We start from the raw sequence: 23,012 nt of genomic DNA, 5'->3' as shown, positions 1-23,012 counted from the left end.
ACGACAGCCTCGTGTACGCGGACCCCGGTTCGCAACATACATCGTCTGCATCTCGACCTGGAGATTTATACTTCCATTTCCAGTCTCCCAGTGCTATCTAGGTACACAGCACCACTCGTCCCCTATATTCACAAATTCTACCGTTCAGAATTAAAAGTCGGTAGATGTGACGGCAACGGCTCTGAGAATTTCGTTCGGCGTTAGAGATGGCTATGGAGATCTAATAGGATTTGACAAAGAAACAGTAGATAGGTCGGAGTATTTTTCCCAGGGGGGGGGGCGGGAGGGGGCATTCTTGCTCTCAACTTTACATAGCCCAGAAATCATGATACATGAATCTACATGCCTCGTTTCCACAACTATATCTCGAGGCTTGTCCGGGGCCCCAGTCTTTCTCTGTGTTAGTAATTCTGTCATTGGATAGCTGTGCTGCACACCTACCTCCTTATGATTGCAAGGCATAGTATACGAGCGCTAAATGGATAGCCATCCTCAGTGCAAGCTGGAATTGCTGTAGTCTGTTTTTGCAGACAAATAGACAGGACTCTCACACTTAAAAAAATTGCTCTCCGCTTTCTTCTGTCCACCTTATATTAAGAATACTACAATATCGTACTTGCCTGCTCACTCTCTTTCTTGTCACAGTGATCATTGAAACCTCACCGTGATTCTGACTACCCCTCATCGGATACTTGAGTGCCTCACTCAGTCAAATCTTCACTGCTCCTCCTCATTATCCTCCGAGCCATTATATGCCATTTTAGTCCTACGTTAACATGTAAGCAACTCACTGTAGTAAGCAGAGTAGAGAATGAAGAGGCTATGTCTCACCAGTCGTCGTCGGTCAGTGGATGGAAGCTCCCAATCATCTGCCGGCCTGGATCGTCCTTCAGGAAGGTGACTTTCCCAGCTAGCTTTTTCTTCTTTTTCTTGCCCGACGTGTCGCCTTGCACGAGCACCTCCTCAATGGTACCGAACAGGTACGGCTCCGTCGAGTGTCTCTCAACATACTTGCGAACCCTGGTTTTGTGTGTAAGTTGACGACGATCAGCATGTTCCAACATTACTTTGGGAGAAGGATTCACAAATCAGAGACACATACCTATCAGCAGTGAACCTTTCTCCATATGGGATGTCGTGGCTGGCATATCCGCTTGACGGCGTAAGAGCCGGTTCTCCGCCGTCATCGAATTTCTTCAGAAACCGCTTTCGATAGTAAGGACGGGATCGATCTTTTGAGAGGGCAATCTCGGAGTATATCAATCGAGCGAGACCTTGAAGATTGCCAAGGTTTGGTGCGTCTTCGTCAAACTCTGCAAACTCCTTGATGTAATCTTTCTGGATTTGTGATCGGTCGAGAGGGCCCCAGAACACGTCAAAGTTCTGGTTACGGTACTTCCACAAGCGATTTTCGTATGCTGAGAAGTAGGTTTCACATGTTTAGAAAGAGAATTGTCTCATTTGCCTCTTTGGTAGTAGAAGGACACGTACATGGGCTCCGACGGGTGAGGTCGACGGTGTTGGTGCGTGTAGCAATGGCTGTGATTCCCCGCGGATTAGAGTATACCTGCCTTCCGTCATAGGCAACGCAAGCACAATCGACGTCGAAGCCAGCCAGTATCTCGCTAATGGATTTGTATAGCCTGAGGATGATCTATTGCGTGACCTCGCATTGTTTGTATTAATGATCAAGACCCTCGTATGTATACGGAAGATTCAGGCTATCCTTACCTGAACGTGCCGGTATGGCCATCTGGGCGAGATGAAGGTGATGGCGTTCTTGGAGCGCAGTGATATGGCCGTATTAGGGAGCAGGCGTTGTTTTTTCCGCACTGCAGCCTCCAGCTCAAGGATGCGGTTGATGGCCGTGTCTTCGTTGTCGAGCCCGTAGATGAATACATCAATGTCACTCGCGCCTGCAATCGCTCTGGAACATGATACTCAGTATTGACAGCGACTCACACAATCGGACACATGGTTGGCATACTGGTAATAGGCTTCGAGCGGGTCTTCCACTCCTGGGTCGTCGCTCATGTTCACCTTCACATCGTCCCTACGTGAGAGCAGTGGCAAAAGCGCGGCTGACCCAGCCACAACAACATTGGACCAATCTATGTGTTTGCACCCAGTTGTTTTTCAGTAGGCAGCTACTGTCAGATGTGTCAAGGTGTGTGCATACCGAGATCTGCCAGGACACCTGTAGTTTCAGATTTTCTACCCTTAGCAAGCGTTGACAACCAGAGAGGCAGGGCAACTGACCATGTGTGAAAGCTTCGAAATTTCTCCTATACTCGTCCAGTGACGTCGCAATGGCTGATGTACCGTCTGCTTGGACCACATTGTCAGGCAGCCGCATCAGATACTTCTCCTCATCGGCCTCCCGACGGTCGATGCCGCGGGTCTTGAACAACGTCTCATGGCCAGCGTAGATAGGAACTAGGCCAGCAAGACTGTCGACGCTGGGTTGGTTACCCGCGAACGCCTTGCGCAACCAGGTCTCATAGTCGAGATAGGGCTGAACCAGCTCGCGCGTTGGAGTTTGGGGATGTTCAGCGAGATGCGAGAGAAACTGGGAAGCGGGCGGCGTCGGAATGCTGGACGTGTCGGCTCCCATTTTGCTCTCGGCATCGTTACAGCCATTGATAAGCACTTTGATCAATTCTCTCCACAGAGGCATAGTTCGCTGATGAGAAGGTAACGACCAGGTAAGCAACAATGTTCGGCTGTCAACGTTCGGGAAACGTTTTGATACACGTATACCAGGCGGAAGGCAGTAATAAATTACACTTCAACACGTACATTTTGGAGGCAACCTTCATGCTTTCGACGTGTCATCCCTGTGCAGGCCGTATTGGTCTTCTGAGTGAGAAAGAAAGATGGTGGGATGACAATCATACTGATGCATGCGTGCCGGATCCAGCTGATGAAGCCCTCGTTTAAAGATGCTCTCTTTATTGGCCGTACCAATTGATAAAGTACTGCCACGAAGCCTGCGTGGTGGAGGCTTAGTGCTAATCCTTTCCAAAGTGAGCCATTCAGCTCACGTCGGCACGAGATGGCTGGCCTTGCATTGGCATCCCTGTGCTCCTTTGAGTTATTCTCATCGCCTATGGCGGATTGGATTGATTTTTCGACGTGAACCCCTTGAGCTGAGAATTTCTCTCTCCGGCAGATTAATCAATTACAACTGATTAGTGCCCGCGTGCAACTAGCAGGGTCTGAAAACTGGCTATTGAGCTTTTTACCTTCTCGAGTAAGAACTATGATCATCCGCAGCGATCCACACCTGTTGAACTTACAGATACTTCGCACCCACGAATTTCAAGGTTTCCATCAACCCCTTCCCTTCCCCAAAGAAATACTCAAGCATACACACCTTTATGGGAGATTATTTCAAGCGCACCGCTACAGTTTTCTCCTCTTCAAGAATGATTACCCTTCTCGAATGAGAGCACCGACAAACCCAACACACAGAGAGTCTTCGGGAACATAATGAATCCAGGCACAGCAGATCTAAGCATACGCCGCCAAGGCTCAGGTTTTCCTAAGCCCTTATGCAGCGCCTGCAATGAATTGGATCTTGAGGAGATGCTTAGCGGTGAAAGAAACGAAAGATCTATGGGCCTACTCTCAGATTACAATGACCCCAACTGTCCATTCTGCAACCTTTTGTCTCAGTCTATCTCTCTCGCTTGGGGTGCTGATTGGGACTCTGCAAGTCTGTGCTCCGCAAGTAGCCCTGCACCTAGACTCTTCATCCAGAGCCGAAGTCCCTTGTCCGTCAAGAGACACGGCCGTACCGAGTATCCTCAGCCATGCCTCCTGATAGCGATAAATCAAAAGCCCCCAAGTTTCCACCGCAACAGGGCCCCCCTCAGAGAGATTGACGGGGTAAAGGATCGTTATATCATTGCTGAGATCGAATCTCTGCCGGGTGATGCGGTGGCCCATGAGGCGTGTTTCCTCCCACGACGGGATGTCGGGGGACAAGTTAACGTTCAGCTGGTGAAAAAGTGGCTTGAGGAATGCAGAAAGCATCGTCATTCCAACAAGACCGTGCGAGGACAGGAAGACATCCTGTTTGACCCGGAGCACTCCTTCAGACTCATCGATGTGGTAGACGAGTGCCTGGTGCAGAGAGCCGAAAAGTGTGAATATGTGGCTCTGTCCTACGTCTGGGGTCGGATTCCTACTATTCTCTTCCCTGGGGATGATCCTGAGGTCGTGCCTATTCTTCTCACCGTTCAAAATAATGTCAATTACCTCAGCGTTCCGAAAGTTCTGTCCCTGCCGCAGGAAGCCTCACTCATGAGCGGGAAAATCCCCCGTACCGTCCGCGACGCCATGGAGTTGACTCGAAAGATCGGAATGAGATATCTCTGGGTGGATACCCTCTGCATTATACAGAATAATCCAGAGGATAAGGCACGGCTAATTGGGAGAATGGACGATGTCTACGACACTGCGGCATTAACCATCATCGCCGCGGCGGGCAGCGATGCGGACGCTGGACTGAGGGGAATCAGTCCACGTATGGGGTGCCTCATCGAGCCGGCGAGGATCACAGATCTGTCTGACGATGGAAGGACGCTCAATCTTTCACTTCGCCCGCCCTCTCTATGCGAAGAGGTGCGCGGGTCAACGTGGAATACTCGAGGCTGGACGTTCCAAGAACAATGTCTGTCGCAGCGCTGTCTTTACTTCACTGCCGAGGAAACCTTCTTCAACTGCGCCCAAGTTCAATGGAGAGAGGCTTATGACTATGGAGAAGGAAAGAGTGAGGTTTTCGACGTCCAGGTCCGGACAGGACCGCCTTGGTGGAGCCCGAAGCTCAGAAGGGACCTGGACCCAACACCCTACTACTACCTGGGAGGCGCCAGCAAGAAGCTGGACATTCAAGAGTACCAAAAAGCGGTGCAAGACTACGGCAGGAAAAATCTCACGTTCCCCCAGGACGTGCTCAATGCCTTCGAGGGCATCTTCAACCGCTTCAACCGCGCCGGAGACGCCTCTGCACTTACCATCCGTCAGACACAAGGCATTCCCGCCCATCTTCTGGTTTATGCCATTCTGTGGATCCCCTCGGACGACTCTCAGAAACGCATATGCAAGCCTAACGAAGCTGGAGAGACGGTGGAGCAGTTCTCGACATGGTCATGGTAAATTCTCTCTTGCCTTTGGGCTACTACTCATTACTACCAACTGTATATTGCGTGTTCATATGTGATACTGATTAACCATTTGTCATCTCAGGGCGTCGTGGATTGGCCCCGTCGACTTCGTCTTTGCCGATAGTCTTTGGTTGTCAAGAAATATCTCTCAAGCTCTGATAAAGCATGTGCCTGTCTATGCACTCATTCCTAGCTGGCAGTATGGAGATTCGAGCCAGAATTTTTGGTCCCACGGCATCTGGAAGGCTGCCTGTGAGCCGGAGAGCAACATGACCAAACATGATTCTGAGCAAGCCTCTCGCGCAAAGAGCTATCTGAGGGACCGTCTAGGGATAGATGTCGATGGGGTGCTGAACCAGCCGCCCAGTGAGGTCCCGCCGCGTCTAGGCTGCGGTGAACTTGGGTTCCTCGGACCATATCTACCAGCCAGTGAGTTCTGCATCTCGGTCACAGGCAAACGAGACGGGTCTTTACAAGTGTCTACCCATCACCATGGCAAATTCAGGTTCGACGGTCAAGTCGAGAGGGTGGATGAGCTTGTTGGTGTCGTTGCCGCCGACACAATCACGAAGCCGCCTGATACGCAATCGACCTTCTTGGGCCTGGTCACACGAGATGGAATCTCGAGTCGAGTTGGCATTGGGTATGTCTATTACTCACAGGAGCCGAGTGCGCTGAAACCAAAATGGCAGTACAAGTACTTCAAGGTGCAGTAAAGCAATATTAGTACACAATAAAATAATGCATTGCAGCCTACAGCCAAGTTACCACGTCTGGGCTTTGGGGCAGTTCTGATGAAAATGATAGAAAATAGAATGAGCCCTGGTGGAAGGTGACGATGAGTCTATTGTCAAAAGCAGTGATTGTTAGGAAAGCTGGGAATTATAGCGATTTGTCGTTCTGGTACAACTGCCGGTGCAACGATTTGGTAGAGGTAAGCAGAGGCTGGCAGCCACTATAGGACCTAGGTTCAGTAAAACATACTGTAATTGAGGGGTAGGCGCTGTAACGCTGCACTGAGACTTGCTGCGGATCAACTTGCTTAGCGCATCCGGCCTTCCTCTTCTTTTGTACTGTAAAAGTAGATCCCAACTTTTCTCTTCAACACGACTTTTCGACCAACAGCAGAGCACACCGGCAATTCCCATCCAATATCTTCAGTGAAAAATATCACACTGTCCCTTTCCCAATGTAGACTTCTAGCTTATCTGCATTCATCCTTCTGAGCTCTTGGCATGGGTGGGGTGTTGCGCTCGGTCGGTCATGCACGTGAGGTGGACCTGCATGGCACTGTTGTAGGTCCAGTGTTTCCCTGTCCAGATTGCTGCTGGCCGGGCACCTAGGCAACCGCCAACAACCCTCTCTGAGCGTTGTGCACAATTAATACTCATATTCATGAGAGAAAAAACCTCAGCATGGCGCCCTCAAGTTCCGATCCTCGGCAGATACTGGTGGTGTTGAATCCAACCCGCCGAAAGGCTCTGTACCAGCTCGTCAGCGAGATCACGACGTACATGCGATCCCAGCTGGAATTACAGGAGGGCGACCAACAGCAGCACGCAGAGGAAGATGCATTATCACCTGCCACGTCTGATGCCTCCGTCAAGGTAAAGGCAGAAGCTGCCGTGTCACAGCGACATGTGCCACCCAGTCCTGAGCTCGTCCAACTACGCCAGGCGGCCTTGGCTCATCTCGATGGGTGGAGAAGGGAGTTTCTGACCAAGCTGAAAGAGCTCAAGATCCTGTCCCCAACAGACGACGCCGAGATCTTGAAGGAGCGGCGGATTCGCACAGTAAAAGTCGCCCAAGTCAAAACTGATGATGCTCCTACCGACGGGGAGGAGGATCTTATGAGTTTCGGAGGGGAGGCGGCCGCGAACAATGCGGCACAAGATACTGCTAAGGCAGTCAGAGCCCTACAGGCCATCTACCATCCTATACCTACCAGGCTCACGACTATACCAGTCCAAGACCGAAAAGAGGTGCTCAGCGCAGTTCTCATACTCTTACTGTCGACAGGCAGCTACTCCGCCTACTCTCGCACATTTATTACCTTCCTGGCCTCTGCACTTGAGCTTCCCCTCTCTTTCCTGACCGCAGAAGAAAAGGAGATTGCCACGATGATGATCCAGGCGTCCTCCGAGGCGGAGAAGACCGCACATGCTGGCGGGATGTCGGCTGAGGCCGAGGCGCAGAAACGGAAGCAGCAGACACAGACGGGCAGGTTTTGGAAGGTCGGCCTGGCATCTGTTGCCGGAGCTGCCATCATCGGGGTGACCGGTGGTCTCGCGGCACCTGTCGTGGCTGGGGCGATCGGAGGCTTAATGGGCTCGGTGGGGCTCGGAGGTCTGGCCAGTTTTCTGGGAATCTTCTGGATGAACGGCGCTCTGGTTGGGACATTATTTGGGGCTTTCGGGGCCCGCATGACTGTGAATAGTTCTCTTCCCTCCTGGGCTTGGTATCTGGCATGACTAACCTGATACAGGGCGAGATGATGGACAAATACGCCAGGGAAGTCGAAGACTTTCGCTTTCTACCACTACAGGACGAGTGGAGTCCTGAAATCTCCAAGGAGGGCAAAGATGTTCGGAGACTGCGGGTTACCGTTGGCATCAACGGCTGGCTTCTGTCTGAAGACGGAGTCACGGAGCCTTGGCGAATTCTCAGCGATGAGACCGAGGCATTCGCCTTGAGATACGAAGTGCAGAGTCTCCTCAAGCTTGGAAGCGCTCTCGAGGACATGGTTTCATCGTACGCGTGGAATTTTCTCAAGATCGAGATTCTGCGGCGCACCGTTCTCGCAACCTTATGGGCAGCACTGTGGCCTGTACAGATCCTGAAGCTCGCAGCCAGCGTCGACAATCCCTGGAACCTGGCTAAAAACCGCTCAGACAAAGCAGGGAGGATATTGGCTGATGCGCTCATCAACAAGGCCCAGGGCGAGCGGCCTGTCACGCTCATCGGATACTCGCTGGGCGCGAGGGTGATCTACTTCTGCCTCAAGACCCTTGCAGAGCGCAAAGCTTTCGGTCTGGTAGACACAGTCGTGCTGATCGGTGCGCCCATCCCATCGAACCGGACGCATTGGCAGATAATGCGCAGCGTCGTGGCCGGCAAGATGTTCAACGTCTATTCGGAAAATGACTACATACTTGCCTTCCTGTACCGCGCCACAAGCATACAGCTCGGCATCAGCGGACTCCAGGCCGTGGAGGACATCGAGGGCGTCGAGAACCTGGACCTGGGTCAGGAGGTCAAGGGACACCTGCGGTATCCTAAGCTCATTGCCCAGATCCTCACCAGATGCGGGTTTCCGAACATACGTGGCGGCGAGGCGCCCATCGAGAAAGAGGAGATCAAGCTTGACGACAAGGATCATCAGATTAAGGAGGGGATCCTGGTGAACCTCGATGACTTTGATAATGATGCTGAACCCATCATTTCTCCGGTGAAGGTCAAGCCGCTGGGGAAGAAAACGCATCGTAAGATATCCTTCCCTAGTGGCATCTCTGAAGCCGAGGAGCGGCTTGTTGTGAGGAGGGTACAGTCGTTACCGCCCGCCTCCGCGGAATCTGGCCTCCATCCATCACTTGAGAGCTCTGAGGCAACATCAAAGAAAGAGATGGCCATCGATGACAAAAACGAATCCGAGGAGCTTGACGACAACGTGCTTACAGTTATGGAGCCGGTGCCTATGGATTGAGGTTCATTATCACAGGGGAAAGACAGACAAAATATCCACCTGAAAGGCTCACTTCCTCACTCCATGGGCATTCCACTTCAGACTTGCAAAATTCGAGCTCCCATTTGCCCAGGTTGGTGGAGCAATCATATCTAGGAGTATCGGCCTAGCTCCCGTGCAACTGGTGCTTGGTAGACAATGAAAATGAGGTCTTGTGCTTCAGAGCCAATTGCTGCGGTCTGGCTGCTGAAAGCAGACAGACAAAGGTTGTTAATGATGCTTCCAAGAACAAGTATTACCAAAATTGATTTCCAAGTTCCCGCCATAGGGGCTAATCGCCCAGGGCAGCCCTGAAGTCGAAGCCACTGGGGTGAACTGTACAAGTATGGACAGAAATAATTACTGCGGCACAGCGCGTAGAGTAAGCACTAAGCTGGACACCCCGCCATAATTTGGGAAGCTGAGCCAGCTAAATGCCAATGAACCTCGACATTAGATCTTGAACAACATACGTACATATACCTCCAATAGCGTTTGATCTCATTTAGATTCCCTTTCAACATTCCAGGTATTATTCTGATTGATTTCGGCAAACATCGATGATATCTTGCTGACTTTGTTGCCAAATAAGATGAAGAATCCTATCACGGTACTACCAGGTTATCTTGGGAATCAAATAAGCAGCAACCTGTCCATCAGCCAGTGTGTGACTGCTACTGTTGCATTGGTGAGTGTTGGGTGTCAGATTTGCGAGTGTCTATCTCAGGATGTCAGTCTTATTTGAGTTTCTTCCACATAGGCCATTGCCTACTGCCTGGGGCGAATCATCTACAACCTCCATTTCCATCCATTGTCGAAGTATCCAGGGCCGAGGCTTGCTGCCATTTCCGATCTCTGGTGGGCTTATGCCAGGTCAGTATGAAACCTGGAGGGTTTCTATTCTTCTGCAACCAGAAAATGTGGTAATCTCTTCCATATGGAGCAAAAGTGTTGACATGAGTGAAATCCTCAGTATCTCAGGAAGATATCCGTGGATAATCGAGAAAGTCCTTAACAAATATGGTATTTCCTCTCGAAGACACTGCTTTTATGACCAGACCAGACAATCCTAACCATAGCTTCACAGGCGACATCGTCCGTATTGCTCCAAATGAGCTCGTTTTTATAACGCCCCAGGCAGCAAAAGGTCAGCTTCCACCACAGTGCTGGACCACAAGACGTCCGAGATAGCGATTAACTCAAGACATCGAGCCAGATATATACCTCTCACAAGAAAAGAACCTAGAGTCTTTCGTCCAAGTCGGGTATGATGCGTTGGATACAGGCGACGGTGGGATTTCCGGCGAGACAAATCCCGTGAAGCACCGCGAGATAGCAAAGAAGCTCGCACCTGCTTTCAGCACGAGGAACTTCAAGGCAAAAGAGGCGGCTGTGCAGAGGCATATCGATGCCTTTATCCAGAAAATGAAGGAAATCGGTGCAGGGGAAAAGGGTGCCGAGATGCAGTGTTGGACAGACAGGCTGGGTCTGGACCTCTCTTTTGACATGACATACAGTCGTGTTCTAGGCCAGATACGGGACAGTATGTGTATCAAAAGCAACCTGTCACTCTTTTCTTCTGCTAACACAGAGTAGTGAAGGACTCAACCCTCCTGAATGCCACTCTGAAGTTGAATTTTTTCCTGACAATGAGCCAGATCACCAGAAAGTTCCGCCTGTTCAGCCCCTTCATATACCTAACCATCCCGCCATCCGTGTGGTTCATGATGCCGAGACTCATCAAGATGAACACGCAAGATTTCAAGGAGCGTATCGACCGCCGCGGCAAGACGGAGCATCTAGATTACTTCGAGCAGCTCGTCCCTGCCGACCAGCCCGCTCCCGAGGACAAGAAACAGCTCTATAACCTGGAGAACGTGGCAGGACAACTGCTTCTGGCGAGCTGGCAGCCTCTAGCTAACCAGTTCTACTCCTGCATTCTTTTTCTTCTCGGGGAGCCGGATGCCTATGCAGCCCTGGTGGACGAGATCAGAAGCTCGTTTGCAAACTACGAAGCTATTAGCAGCGAGACGATAGCGAGTCTAAAGTATCTGCAGGCATGCGCACAAGAGAGTTTCCGGCTTCACCAAGATACTGTTGATGGTCTGCCGCGTGTGAGTCCTGGGGCTATGGTAGACGGGGTATACATTCCCCAAGGTGTAAGTTGAAACCTGCTGCATCGTCTTCTTCTCATAATCGGTCTCCATCGAGTAGGCCTATACTTGCATATTGTTAACATCTTGCCGGGGGGGGGGGGGTAACATAAGGTTACCTGCCAGATCAGCTACTTCACGGCAGCAAGAAACCCTCGCTTCTTTACCGAGCCGCTCCGATTTCGTCCACAGAGGTGGTTGCCGGAAGACCACCCAAAGTACGATCCGAAGTACAGAGACGACAATCTCAAGGCCTCCAAGCCATTCAGCCAGGGTCCGAGAGGCTGTCCTGGCGGCGCTATAGCCTCGGCGGTGCTTCGACTGTTTCTTGCAAAGGTCCTGTGGCAGTTCGACCTAGAGGCTGTGCCGGCTCAGCGAGGTATTTCATTTGAGAAAGACTTCAAGTTTCTCACGTTTTGGGAGAGGTCGCCATTCTGGGTCCGCTTTAAGATCGTCGAAAGGGGAGACTAGATGGTTAGCAAGCCGTCACTGCATCGATCTGACTAGACAAATGAACAGACAACAAGGCATGTAGTTCTCTCGTCATACCACGTTTTGTTCAGCGCAAATTCAATGACTGTAGAAATGCTGATGAATATCTTCCAAGGCTATGGCACCTGGTAGGTCACTTTAAATAGAGGATGGGATTCAGGCTAGTTGCCCTTCAATATTTAGGCTGAGTACGTATTACAGAGCTAAGGATCGGTAGAACAGACACTTTGAGCCAGACTGAACTGCGGAAGGGAATATGGTCGGCATAAAAAGCTTATAATAAATAATAATACTTTGGAGGCTTCTATAAAACGTGGCGCACGTAGTAGTGCCCTTGAACGCCCGGGAGTTCTCGATCCAGCTCTGATTACCGTTGTCTAATGCACCCAAAACTCCTATACCTATGAACCCGATCGGAAAATTCAGCAAAAGTATCAACTCATTACTATTGGTTCCCTGCAAGAGTGTCATCAAAAAACAGTGACAGCGCTGACATAGCCATTCTTGAGAACCTCAAAGACCAGACCGGGGAACCCGTACAAGGTGGTAGTAGAGTCTTCAGTCCCGTCAGCACGCTTGGGGCCAACACCTGGCGCCACGTGGGCACTACTGTCCTCCCAGCCGCCAAGAAACTCAATACTGCTCCCAGGGCTATCCCCCCAGCCGCGATTGAGGACCATCCCTCTCTGCTTTTGGATGGCTTCGGCCTCTGAGGAGTAGATGGGTTGCCATTCTTGCCGAAGGTGCTTCTGGATGTCCGTAAAGATGGTCTCCGTGTTGATCGGTGCTTCTGGCGAAGAGTGGTCGAGATAGGAGATCTCCCATCTGCAACGTCTGTGTCGGTTGAATGGGTACGACCCTGGCACATTTCCATGGAGTATAAGCTTGGTTGCAACCAGGCGATCTGGCGACGCAACTTTGATCATCTTCTCTGGGAGAGTTGATGGGTCCTGTGAGGGAGGTGGCTCTGACGGGGCCGCTGGTGTCGAGACGAGCAAATCAAAGCCGAGGTAAAAGTAGTTGTAGAAGCACTCTCCCGACACATTCGCAACCACGTCATCGTCGATCGCCTCATCATCATTCGAGTCCTCAGACGTTGTATGCGCTGAGGACTGGTCCGTGTCTGTAGAGTCACCCTGCCGCCTGAGATCATCGCCATCGGGCCGTGTTCGGCTATTGCTGGCTGTTCTTATCTGGTGAATGTACATGCGCTGGTCGTTCTTCCGGTAGATTGCGTCAGGAGGCCCTAGTTCGGCTACAAGTTCCTGTGGCGTTGTCTCGCCCAGTGAGATCCATACGGAGTTTGTAGTCCATCTCTTGAAGAGCTGAAGCTTTCCGCCACCGTGTATCTTGACTAGCGAGATCTCATCAGGACACACATCCTTGCCCTTGGCAAGAGGTGTGAACGTCTTGACACTGGGCAGAACCTCAGTCCAGAGTGTCTTCCGAGACTGCGCCCAAGAGTCTCCGTTGAAGACTGCCATCGAGGTGGCCGCCCGTGTCGAGGAAGACAGCAAGGTCACGACGTCCTTGTCGGGCGTGTACGCCGATCCAGACAGAGGAAATGTGAAGGCGACGCCGGGGTACGACAGAACATAAACACCCATGTCTTGGCCATCGGCGGCCGGTATGAACTCGCCGTCGTAAGTTGGGCCCAGAAAGCGCTGGTATATATGCTTGAATGTGGGTTCGGCGGCGGCGCCTACGTCGGTCGAAGGCTCGGCGGGGGGCTTGACCAGGTCGCGCTCGGTGTTCTGATCCTTGAAGGTGATGTGATTTTTGGAAAAGTCGACGACCTCTATCAGGCGAAGGCGCTGCTCGGGTCCATCAAAGCGTATCCTGATGCCATTTGCAGGTAGTGTCACTGTGACAGGTTCGTTGACTGGGTTCTCGGGAGAGTAGGCGAGCTCGAGCCTTGGGAAACGCTGTGGCTCGGCCTTGAGTCGGGTCAAGATATCGTGGAGGGACGCACCAAGCACTATGTGGAGAGAAAGGAAGAAAGTCAGCAGCTTTGATCAGCAACCTCCTACGTTACTCCAGGGACAGAGAGAAGTCCATACCCAGGAAACCTAGAGCGCGCCCTGGATGGAGCTGTGCCGTGAACAGCGACGACATCCTTTCGATATGATATGCCGATGGTGTATGGGCCTGGCCACAGTGATTAGTTGTAAGAAAGATACAGTCTGTTTTGTATAGAGCCGTAGGCCACGATATTCTGTGGGAGAGAATCGTGGGCAAAGTAGAGACTGCCCCTTCTCACGTTTCTCATTGCGTTCGGCAAGTGATAGTCAGTCAGTCGCGGGCCTGCCTCGTGATGCGGTTCAGCTCAGGGGACCCTCCTGGCTTTAGGGGACCCTCCAAGGGGAACGCGGGGTCCTCCGAGACGTCATCTGCAGGTGTCACCGCCGGGGGGTTCAAGGGTGCAAGGGTACTGATATCGATAGTTGCTGTGACGACGGGCTATGGCTACAATGCTCCGCTAAAGAATGGAGATACAGGGGTCTCGCAGTACCCGACCCGCCGTGGAGTCAATACCGCATCTGGTACGCGCCCTCCAAAGCAAACCCAGCAGACCTCCATTGTAGCTCTGTATTTCATGCACAGTATTCATGTCTCGGCTCTTGATCCTGGCACAGTTGTACACGCATTCACACACGCTTCGTCTGCTGACGTTACCGTATCTTACACTATTTCGATATACCAACGCTCCTACAACGATTTGGTGCTTTGGTCCTTGGGTTCAACAATATTCATTTGAATCTCCAATAGAAACAACAATAGTCTCTGTTCGGGCCCAGCTTACTTTTCACTCTCAAGTTGGTTCCAGAACAAACCGCCGCGCTGGATTCCAAACGCTCAGCTCCCCTGAGGAGGGGCCCCAGATCCTCAACCAACATGCCTCCTCCTCCTCCATCGCGAGCGGGCGCCGCCGGGCGCGCAAGCATCCGTCAAGGATCACGCGTCCCCTCCTTCCGACCCCAGAGTGCCGCCGCGACCCCGCGACTCGACAGGTCCGTTGCCGCCTCCCCCGCAGGGTCCACCTCGTCTGCACCGAACGCCGCAGGCATGAAGCGCAAGGAACGCGACTTCGACTCTGGATTCAGCGAGGAGACAAACATCAATGTCGTGGTTCGGTGTCGAGGGCGCAACGACCGCGAGGTGCGCGAGAACAGCGCCGTTGTCGTCGGTACGGATGGTGCGATGGGCAAGCACATTGAGCTGTCCATGGGACCCAATGCGCTCAGCAACAAGACCTATGCCTTTGATCGCGTCTTCTCGCAGGCAGCAGATCAGTCTATGATCTTCGACGATGTGGTGAAACCCATCTTGGGCCAGGTAAGTTTGCGCCGGACTGGTGGAGAGACCGCAAACAGTGCGAGCCGAGGCTGACCACCACAGATGCTCGCTGGCTTCAACTGCACCATTTTCGCTTATGGGCAGACTGGTACCGGCAAGACCTACACCATGTCTGGCGACATGACCGAGTCCCTGGGGCTTCTTGCTCCTGATGCTGGCATCATTCCTCGTGTCCTGCAAGCCCTGTTCAACAAGCTCGAGGCCGACGGGACCGAGAACTGCGTTCGGTGCTCATTCATAGAGCTCTACAACGAGGAGCTTCGCGACCTGCTGACCCCCGACGAGAATGCCAAGCTAAAGATTTTCGACGACTTGTCCAAGAAGGGCCATGCCTCGACAATTGTGCAGGGCGTCGAGGAGCGGCATATCACAAACGCGGCCGAGGGTATTGCGCGACTTCAGGAAGGGAGCTTGAGACGCCAGGTCGCCGCGACCAAGTGCAATGATCTCAGCAGTCGGAGTCATACCGTCTTCACCATCGCAGTTCACGCCAAGCGCCCCGGGGGTGGCACCGATGACTTCATCAGCCTGGGCAAGTTGAACTTGGTCGACCTTGCGGGCAGTGAGAACATCCAACGGTCTGGGGCGGAGAACAAGCGAGCTGCAGAGGCCGGTCTCATCAACAAGAGTCTGCTGACGCTCGGCCGCGTCATCAATGCGCTGACGGACAAGAGCTCTCACATCCCGTATAGAGAGTCGAAGCTCACACGGCTGCTACAGGACTCGCTTGGAGGGCGGACCAAGACATGCATCATTGCCACGATATCGCCAGCCAAGAGCAACCTGGAGGAGACCATCTCAACATTAGACTATGCGTTCCGGGCAAAGAACATCAAGAACAAGCCCCAGGTCAACACTCTGATCAGCAAGATGGCGTTGTTGAAAGAGTTCACGGCAGAGATTGAGAGGCTGAGGACCGAGTTGATTGCCACTCGGCTGCGCAATGGTGTACATCTCACCAATGAGGCCTACGAGGAGATGACGGCCCAGAGCGAATCGCGTCGCATTCTGGCTGACGAGCAGGCCGCCAAGATCGAGACGCTAGAGTCAAACCTCCGCATCAAGGTGCAAGAGCTTTTTGCCCTGACCTCGAGCTTTATGGGACTCAAGAAGGAGCACGAGAGCACCAAGGCGCAGCTTTACGAGACGAAAGAAGTTCTCGACCAGACTGAGATCATCTTGGCGGCCACCCGGAAGACGCTTGCGGAGGAGACGCACATTCGAAAGGCACATCAGATGACTGAACAAAAGCTGACTGCCGTCGGAGGAGAGCTTATCTCCACGCTGAGGAAGACTGTTGGCGACGTCGATGGGCTTCGCGCCAAGAACAAGAGGAAGTCGGACCTGCAGGACCTGAACCGCAGCACCTGGGCCATGTCGCAAGCCCAAGTCACAGACGTCACCGAACTCGTCGAGAGCCGGATCGAGGATTTCCGAAAAGATCAGGATGATCACATTGCGAGCGTTTCTGAGAGAATGCATGCCTTTGTGCAGAAAGAATTGCAGAAGCTCACGGCGACGCAGAGCTTTCTTGACGAGAATCTTCAGAGGTTTGAATCTTCACGAGACGAATTACTAGAGCAGAAGCAGCGCTCTAAAGACGAAATGGATGACGTCCTGCAAGAGATCAAGTTGGTCAGAGACAACATCAAGGTGCGGGTAGGAGAAAGCCTCCTAGCGATCGCTGCAGCGGCAGAGAGAATAGCGGCAGACGTGCTCGGCGAGCTGGATACATTCCATAACCACCTGCACACATCCTACAAATCTCTGGGCAAGGACTTCAAATCGATCTTCGAGGACCTGCTACGGCATCTCGGCTCCCAACGAAGCGAATCCGATGGTTTAAGGCGCCAGTTAGAGGAGGCAAGTCGGGCCATGGTTCAGGCGAATGAATCAGCGTCTGATCAGATTCAAGAGGTCATCGAGGAGGAGCGCAAACAAGCTGCAGAGGACCGCCAGAAGCTGTTGACGCAGATCACCAGCCTCATCAATGCTCATGCCGAGCAGCAAGAGTCTCGCCTCTCTGGCAAGGCCACCAAGATTCAGCATCATGTCAGCGGGGCCAAGGAGGCCTTCGGAGGTCAAGTAGCGATCTACTCAGCTGGCATGGACCGACTGGAGTCAGACGAAGAGAAGCTTCTGCAGGATGTTGCCACGTCGAGAGACATATTGAAGACGAAGCTCAAGGACGACTGGGTCGTAAGTCTTTTCGATGTGACCATGTTATGGTTTGGGGTCCTAATTGCTAACATCTACCAACCAGACCGCGAGTGATCATAGCACATCTATACAGACCACGACAAGATCTGTGCACCAGGAAACGGTCCGCGTTGTGGCCGAGCAGATGACAGATCTGGAAACCCAGATGACCGACTTTGATGACTTCTTGACCAGAGCGCAAGCTGAAAATGCCGATCACCACAGTCAACATTCAGAGTCTGTGGATAAACTATCAGCAACCGTGGGAGGTTCGTTCTCCAACATCTCAAACCACTACGAAGAGACGTTCTCCCGTGTCCAGGGCCTCAAGACGGAGATGGAGGCAGATGTGGAACGGCTGCAAGGCAATCTTGAGCCTCTGACGGACACGGTCTGCCAGCCACTGAGCAAGCTGCGACAAGACATCTCCGACACCAATCTTCGAGAGTACGAGCCTACAGGAGAGACACCGGAGAAGATCCACTACCAATACCCCACCCAACTTCCTCGCACAGCCCCCCAGGACGCCCTCATCGCTAGCATGCGCGATGGATCCAACGCCCCAACACCAAGTCGTGTAATTGCCACCCCTGGCAGGCGGACGCCGGCACCGCAGGCGCAAGTCTTCAACGACTTGGACCACTCGGAGCAGGCTCGATCGCCATCTCGACCAACATCATCTGACTCAACCACACGAAACCCGCTAGCTTCTAGCCTGCGTGAGGTAAACACAAACCTGACAACCAGCTCACTGATCTTTGATCCGTCTGCGAGTGTCCTGTCGGGTCTCCCCTCCGGTGATGAGAACTCGATGCCCATGGTAAAGAAGGGCACGAGTCGAATCCCGCGTGAGGGGAAAAGCAAGAAGATGCGCCTCGACGGAGTTGAGAATTTGCCCCCATCAGAGCTATCGCAGAGCACTCAGAGGAGAAGGAGCCCTCGACGACAGCAATGAAGCGATGGACTCCACAGCATGTCACATCATCAATCACAGGACTGTTTATGGTGCTTCGAATGTTTAGTCGACGGACGTATGGACTGCATGGGCTGGAATGGGCGAGCTGTCTGCTTCAAAGGACTACGAATGCAACGCCTTGAATGGTGTACAGAAGCTATGGAGTGTTTGGTGTAGGTTTTATTCAGTATTTCTGATACCCCTTGGAATGTGGTGTCGTTCGATGTTTGGTTTAGTGAAAATTAATCCCCATTATCTCCGACACACGTCTGGTACGGGCTACTTTCAACTTCACATGCATAACTCTTTGTTGCCAGTTCTATGGGCCTCACTAGTAAGTCAGGTTGTGAGACCCGATAATGGAAAAGTTGAAGCCATTCCACAGGATAGCTTGTCTCTTTATTGGGTCCCAAATGGGGATTGATCTCTGCTGACCTGACTGCTTCGGTCTGTTGCTCGATTGCAGGCGAGCATCATGACACTGTGCATATACGCCCTTCCGGGTGGAGTAATTGGAGTTTAACTACAGAGGACAAGACCAAAGGGCGCGGTGCCGATCCCAGCAGCTCACAAAGTCTTAGGTATAAAAAGGGATGGAGATAAGTAGAGAGAATTACACAGTGAGATCCGGTTTTATTATTTATGTTTCTTTTCTTTCGTGGTTTCTTGCACTCCTGATTGGCAACGTACAAGTACAAATCTGACCTCCCGTCCCACGAGAGACTTACTTTGCCTGATCTGAATTGACACGCAACTCCACACGCAACTCCATCGCCATGGCCCAGATCGACAACACAGCAGACCTGACCGGCTACAAGGCCCTGTCCTTCGACTGCTACGGCACCCTCATAGAGTGGGAACCCAGCCTGACCGCCGCGCTGCAGCCCATCATCGACCACCTGCCCGCGGACCACGCCTTTGCCCAGGACCCGAAGCGCGCCCTGCTGCGCTTCGATGAGCTCTCCAACGAGCTGGAGCGGAACCAGCCGACGCTCAAGTATGATTTGAACCTGCGCACGGCGATGACAAAGCTCGCCAAGGAGCTGGGCGTTGAGGATAAGGTGGCCGAGGGGGCGTACGATGAGATGGCGGCGGGGCCTGGACGGTGGCCTGCGTTTCCCGATACGATCGAGGCGCTGCGGGTGCTCAAGCGGCACTACAAGCTCATCATCCTGTCCAACATCGACAATGGCAACATCGCCCGCACAACGGCGGAGCCGCTGGGCCAAGTGCCTTTCGACGCGGTGTACACGGCCGAGGACATTGGCAGCTACAAGCCCAGCGCCAGCAACTTCGAGTACCTGTTCCGCCGGGCACGGGACGAGCTGGGCGTGGATGTGGGAAAGGGCGAGCTGCTGCACGTGGCGAGGAGCCTGCGGGTGGACCACACCGCGGCGAAGGCGCTGGGGTTCAAGAGCTGCTGGATCTCGAGGGGCGGTGATAAGAAGGAGGGCGAGGGTATCGGGGGCGAATACGAGCGCATGGTGAAGGATGGCGAGGTCAGTTTCCAGTGGAAGTTCGACACGCTTGGTGATTTTGCAGCCGAGGTTGCGAGGCAGTTTGGTGACAAGAAGTGAAGAGAGAAGAAGGGGAGTCATTAACTTCCAGGCCGAGAGGCTGCGTAGTGAGCGCCAGCACACTTGTGATTGATCGAGTTGCGTGGGTTATTGTATGAACTAGCTCTGAGATGAGGCCGCTTCGTCACGCCGTGATCTATTCGTCTTCTGGTTCAGATTCCCGTCGCCGCTTCTCTGACGTTTTCCGGGCCCTCTTCTTGGTATCCTCTGTTCTCCAGCCCTTCTGGACGCGTATGGGCTCGAGATGGCCATCACGATGGACGCCACCAAGCAGCTGTGCCCTCTCCAAGTTCTTGGCCGTATTTTCGGCCGCACTCTCGTCACCATGGACAAGCCTTAAATGTCTTTCCAAATTATACAGCCTATGAAAGCCCGCATATGCCCTCTTACAGTCAGCATGGGGACAGAAATGCTGTCCCTCGGCGGTGCTCCGCGTGTATCGTTCCCCAGGAGGCTCGTCGCGGCGGCCGTCCTCTTCGCTCGCGCCCGAGTTCTCGTCTCCGTGTACGAGTTTCAAGTGTCGTCTCAGGTTGTAAGGCCTATCGAAAGCTCTGCTTGCCCTTTCGCAGTCGGCATGAGGGCAGAACAGCGGGCCCGTCGAAGGCGCACGTGAGCCGCTCCGTTTCCGTGGCTTTCTAGGTGCCTTACGCCCCCGGCTCTCCTCGTGATGAATTTCTGGCGAGACGGCCCTGCTCGGCGCGGCACTGGACGTTCGAAATGCTGACCGTACCTGGTGCACATAGAGATCGTCGGGTTCGTTTCCGCCATCATCCGAACAGCTGGCGGGGACGTCCTCACCAGGTAGATATCGTCTTGTCTCCACGACTCCGTTGTCAGTGATGGTGTGCATCTGCATGCCCTGGCGAAACAGATTCGCACACCTCTGCGTCGCGCGCTCAATGACCTTCGGGGAAAAGCCTGCAAGAGCCGCAGCACCCATGACATCGCCCCAGTCGCGCAGGTTGAATTTGTCCAATTTCTTCTGCATCCAGTGTTCATCAGTCTCGCTGACGCTCTCCCGTCTTTTGCTCCTCCGTCGCGTCTCTCTGCGCGGCGACTTCACGCTCTCTGCTGCTGTCGTCGTGCCTCCATCCTCCTCGTCCGAGAACACAGGCCGTTTCTTCTTCTGTTCCTTGGCACGTCGGATGAGGAAGTCCCGCTCGCTCTCACCCTCTCTGGGCATTGCCGTAGGTTTACGGCCACGCCTGGATTTTTCCTTCTGCTCCTTCTTCCCAAGGGTCAGAGTTTGGCCGTCTCTAGATGCAAGGGACATGCTGCGTGAGCGAGCACGCTCGGTGCTAGTGTGTGATCTCGCGCGAGATCGAGACCGGGCCCGGGCCCGGGCCCGGTGACCACGTGCTGTCATGCCGTTATCGTCATCTTCCGAGGAGGATGATGTGTGTTCTGCTTCGTCTGCAAAGTCTTGTGTACTGGACATCCGAGCGTTATGCAGAACAGTCAAGGTCTGGTCCAGCTTCTCGAGGATCTTTCGAGTGGTTGGCCGTATGAGCTCGTAAGAGACGTCGTCGTCAATAGCCATGGCAGGTTTCCACACACTCTCCTCAGCTTCATTTCCCTCATCCTCAGACTCCGCCTCACTAGAAAGAGACTCGTTCCCTGACGAGACCAGTTCACTTTTGGTGGTTGCAGCCAAACTGGAAGGAGTCTGTGTCTCATGGGAAGTCCTTTTGCGAAAGTTCTCTTTGGCACGTCTCAGGACAGCAGCAGATATGACCTCTTCCAGGTTGGAACTGGGCGCCTGCCTCTCCACGTGCCGAATAGTTGAGGACTCATCCTCATCTTCCGTGCTCTTCATGAAGTCATCAGGAGGCAGGAGCTGCACACTGAGCGGCCACGCCGTCCAGCTTCTGGGCGGCTCCCATGGCCTCGTATGGACACCTCGAGCTGCTTCTGCGTTCATGTACTACACCGAGAGAGAAAAAGAAGCAGAAGAAAATCAGCTGTAAGTTCTTACTGTTTAGGTGCTTTCCAATCCTTTTCACTGTAACGATCTCGCGGCACGAACCTGGTCTTCATCCGACACACCACCATGCAGAGAACGCGCCGGTAAATTCTTCAGTGCGAAGGCATTGTACAGGTGCACTGACAGGTCCTGGTTCTGCAGCCTCTCGAGGGCGTTGTAGGTGAGGCGGTCTTCCTCGGTGAGAGCCCGCCAGCTCTGCGGTGGACCGCGCCAGCGATTAGGTCGCGATGCGAACAGGTCCTCTGAGTCCTCAGACTGGATCTCAGAGGTGCTCTTGTCCCATTCGCTGTCGTCGTCCTGTGAACTCGCCATCAAGATTTGCGAGGTTTCATGTTTTGTTCTCGTTGGGGTCTTGTAGTTGAAGGGTAAGGATTTACAGTGGTTACTTGAGCGGCTGCGGGTCGCTGAGGTTAGGGTTTTAGCGGCTGGGATTTGTGTAAGTTCGAAAAACTAACCTCAAGAAAAGGCGTGGGTTGTAGAAGCTGGCACAGACATCCAAGAGGTAATAAAATGAGATACGGAGTCAATGAACTTGCAGCAAGAGAATTCTAATGGAAAAATTGGATAGGTAAGTGACCTTATAGGAAACAACGCGGCAACTGTAATTTCATTATTGGTATGCTCTTCAGAACGCGCCGTCTAAACCTTCTTGCCCTTTTGCTTTTCGATCTTTCTCCTCTTGGCCCGCAGCTTCTCATCCTCGGCGCTCTTCTTGTTATTCGTGTACTGCATCTGCTCGAAGAGCTTCCTCTTCTTCTTGCTGAGCATACCCTTGGCCCGTTCCATATCCTCGGCCTCCTCCTTGGCCTTCTTCTGTATGGCCTTGCGGGCCTCCGCCTTCTTCTTGTCCTTGGGCTTTTGTTGTTGAGACTTGACAGGCTTGCCCGTCAGCTCCGCCTCCAGCTCGAGTTGTCTCTGCAGCGCAGCTGACTCCTCCTCATCCGACCCCTCGTCCTCCTCGTCTTCTGCTCCTGTGAAACCTCCAAATTCACCCTTCTCCTCATCTTCATCCTCAGCGACATCCATGTCGTTCTCCTCCTCCTCGTCATCTTCCTCCGCATCCGGCTCTTCTTCGCTGTCCGCCAGTTTCTCAGCCTCGGTCTGCTGCTCCTCCAACGCCATGGTGGGGTCGTACTGGCCCTGGACCGGCTTGACGAAGGGGCTCAAGTGAGGTGGGAGTTCAGCACCCGGGGCATACAGATTCGGGTCCTTCATCTCTTCCTCGTTGATAGAATCCCACACCCACTGGGGCTGGACATATATCCGCCCTGGCACTCTCTGGTTTGGTGCAAGCTTTTGTGCAGTCTGATTATCATCCCCGTCACCGTTTGCCTCCGTCACTGCCTGAATGAGCGGCCGGTCAATAATTTGGTGCGTTATGGACGGGTCGAGTTCGTTGGTGG

At 53.1% G+C, this 23,012-nt stretch overlaps 6 protein-coding genes across 6 annotated transcripts; 4 read left to right on the top strand and 2 right to left on the bottom strand.

The window, feature by feature from the left end:
• Positions 1-717: 717 nt before the first annotated feature.
• M406DRAFT_107219 (uncharacterized protein) lies at positions 718-2,614 on the bottom strand (the record flags this gene model as incomplete). The annotated part of the gene is made up of 8 exons (XM_040915228.1): positions 718-766; positions 832-1,020; positions 1,103-1,418; positions 1,492-1,567; positions 1,732-1,927; positions 1,988-2,111; positions 2,180-2,197; positions 2,260-2,614. The coding sequence occupies 8 exons, from the start codon at positions 2,612-2,614 to the stop codon at positions 718-720; spliced, it is 1,323 nt and encodes a 440-aa protein (XP_040775553.1).
• Positions 2,615-3,492: 878 nt separating this feature from the next.
• On the top strand, positions 3,493-5,887 carry M406DRAFT_258072 (HET-domain-containing protein; the record flags this gene model as incomplete). The annotated part of the gene is made up of 2 exons (XM_040917212.1): positions 3,493-5,159; positions 5,254-5,887. 2 exons carry the CDS (start codon positions 3,493-3,495, stop codon positions 5,885-5,887), a joined length of 2,301 nt encoding a protein of 766 aa, XP_040775552.1.
• A 699-nt stretch (positions 5,888-6,586) lies between these two features.
• M406DRAFT_236543 (DUF726-domain-containing protein) lies at positions 6,587-8,523 on the top strand (the record flags this gene model as incomplete). Its single annotated transcript, XM_040916037.1, has 2 exons — positions 6,587-7,600; positions 7,663-8,523. Coding segments are annotated over 2 exons (1,875 nt in total), but the record flags the coding sequence as incomplete, so codon positions are not given.
• Positions 8,524-9,912: 1,389 nt separating this feature from the next.
• Positions 9,913-11,516, top strand: M406DRAFT_340165 (cytochrome P450; the record flags this gene model as incomplete). Its single annotated transcript, XM_040921531.1, has 4 exons — positions 9,913-10,039; positions 10,139-10,435; positions 10,489-11,051; positions 11,160-11,516. 4 exons carry the CDS (start codon positions 9,913-9,915, stop codon positions 11,514-11,516), a joined length of 1,344 nt encoding a protein of 447 aa, XP_040775550.1.
• Positions 11,517-11,804: 288 nt separating this feature from the next.
• Positions 11,805-13,652, bottom strand: M406DRAFT_278145 (uncharacterized protein; the record flags this gene model as incomplete). The annotated part of the gene is made up of 2 exons (XM_040918339.1): positions 11,805-13,515; positions 13,598-13,652. The coding sequence occupies 2 exons, from the start codon at positions 13,650-13,652 to the stop codon at positions 12,008-12,010; spliced, it is 1,563 nt and encodes a 520-aa protein (XP_040775549.1). The 3' UTR covers positions 11,805-12,007.
• Positions 13,653-14,202: 550 nt separating this feature from the next.
• On the top strand, positions 14,203-22,780 carry M406DRAFT_291708 (uncharacterized protein; the record flags this gene model as incomplete). Its single annotated transcript, XM_040918983.1, has 4 exons — positions 14,203-14,873; positions 14,937-17,093; positions 17,158-17,668; positions 22,488-22,780. Exons 1-4 carry the CDS (start codon positions 14,433-14,435, stop codon positions 22,778-22,780), a joined length of 3,402 nt encoding a protein of 1,133 aa, XP_040775548.1. The 5' UTR covers positions 14,203-14,432.
• Positions 22,781-23,012: the final 232 nt, after the last annotated feature.

This window comes from Cryphonectria parasitica, assembly GCF_011745365.1.
Source record: "Cryphonectria parasitica EP155 unplaced genomic scaffold M406scaffold_5, whole genome shotgun sequence".
Classification (NCBI taxonomy): domain Eukaryota; kingdom Fungi; phylum Ascomycota; class Sordariomycetes; order Diaporthales; family Cryphonectriaceae; genus Cryphonectria; species Cryphonectria parasitica.
Note: the sequence above shows the minus strand (reverse complement) of the source record. Positions and strands in the feature narration are given on the sequence as shown.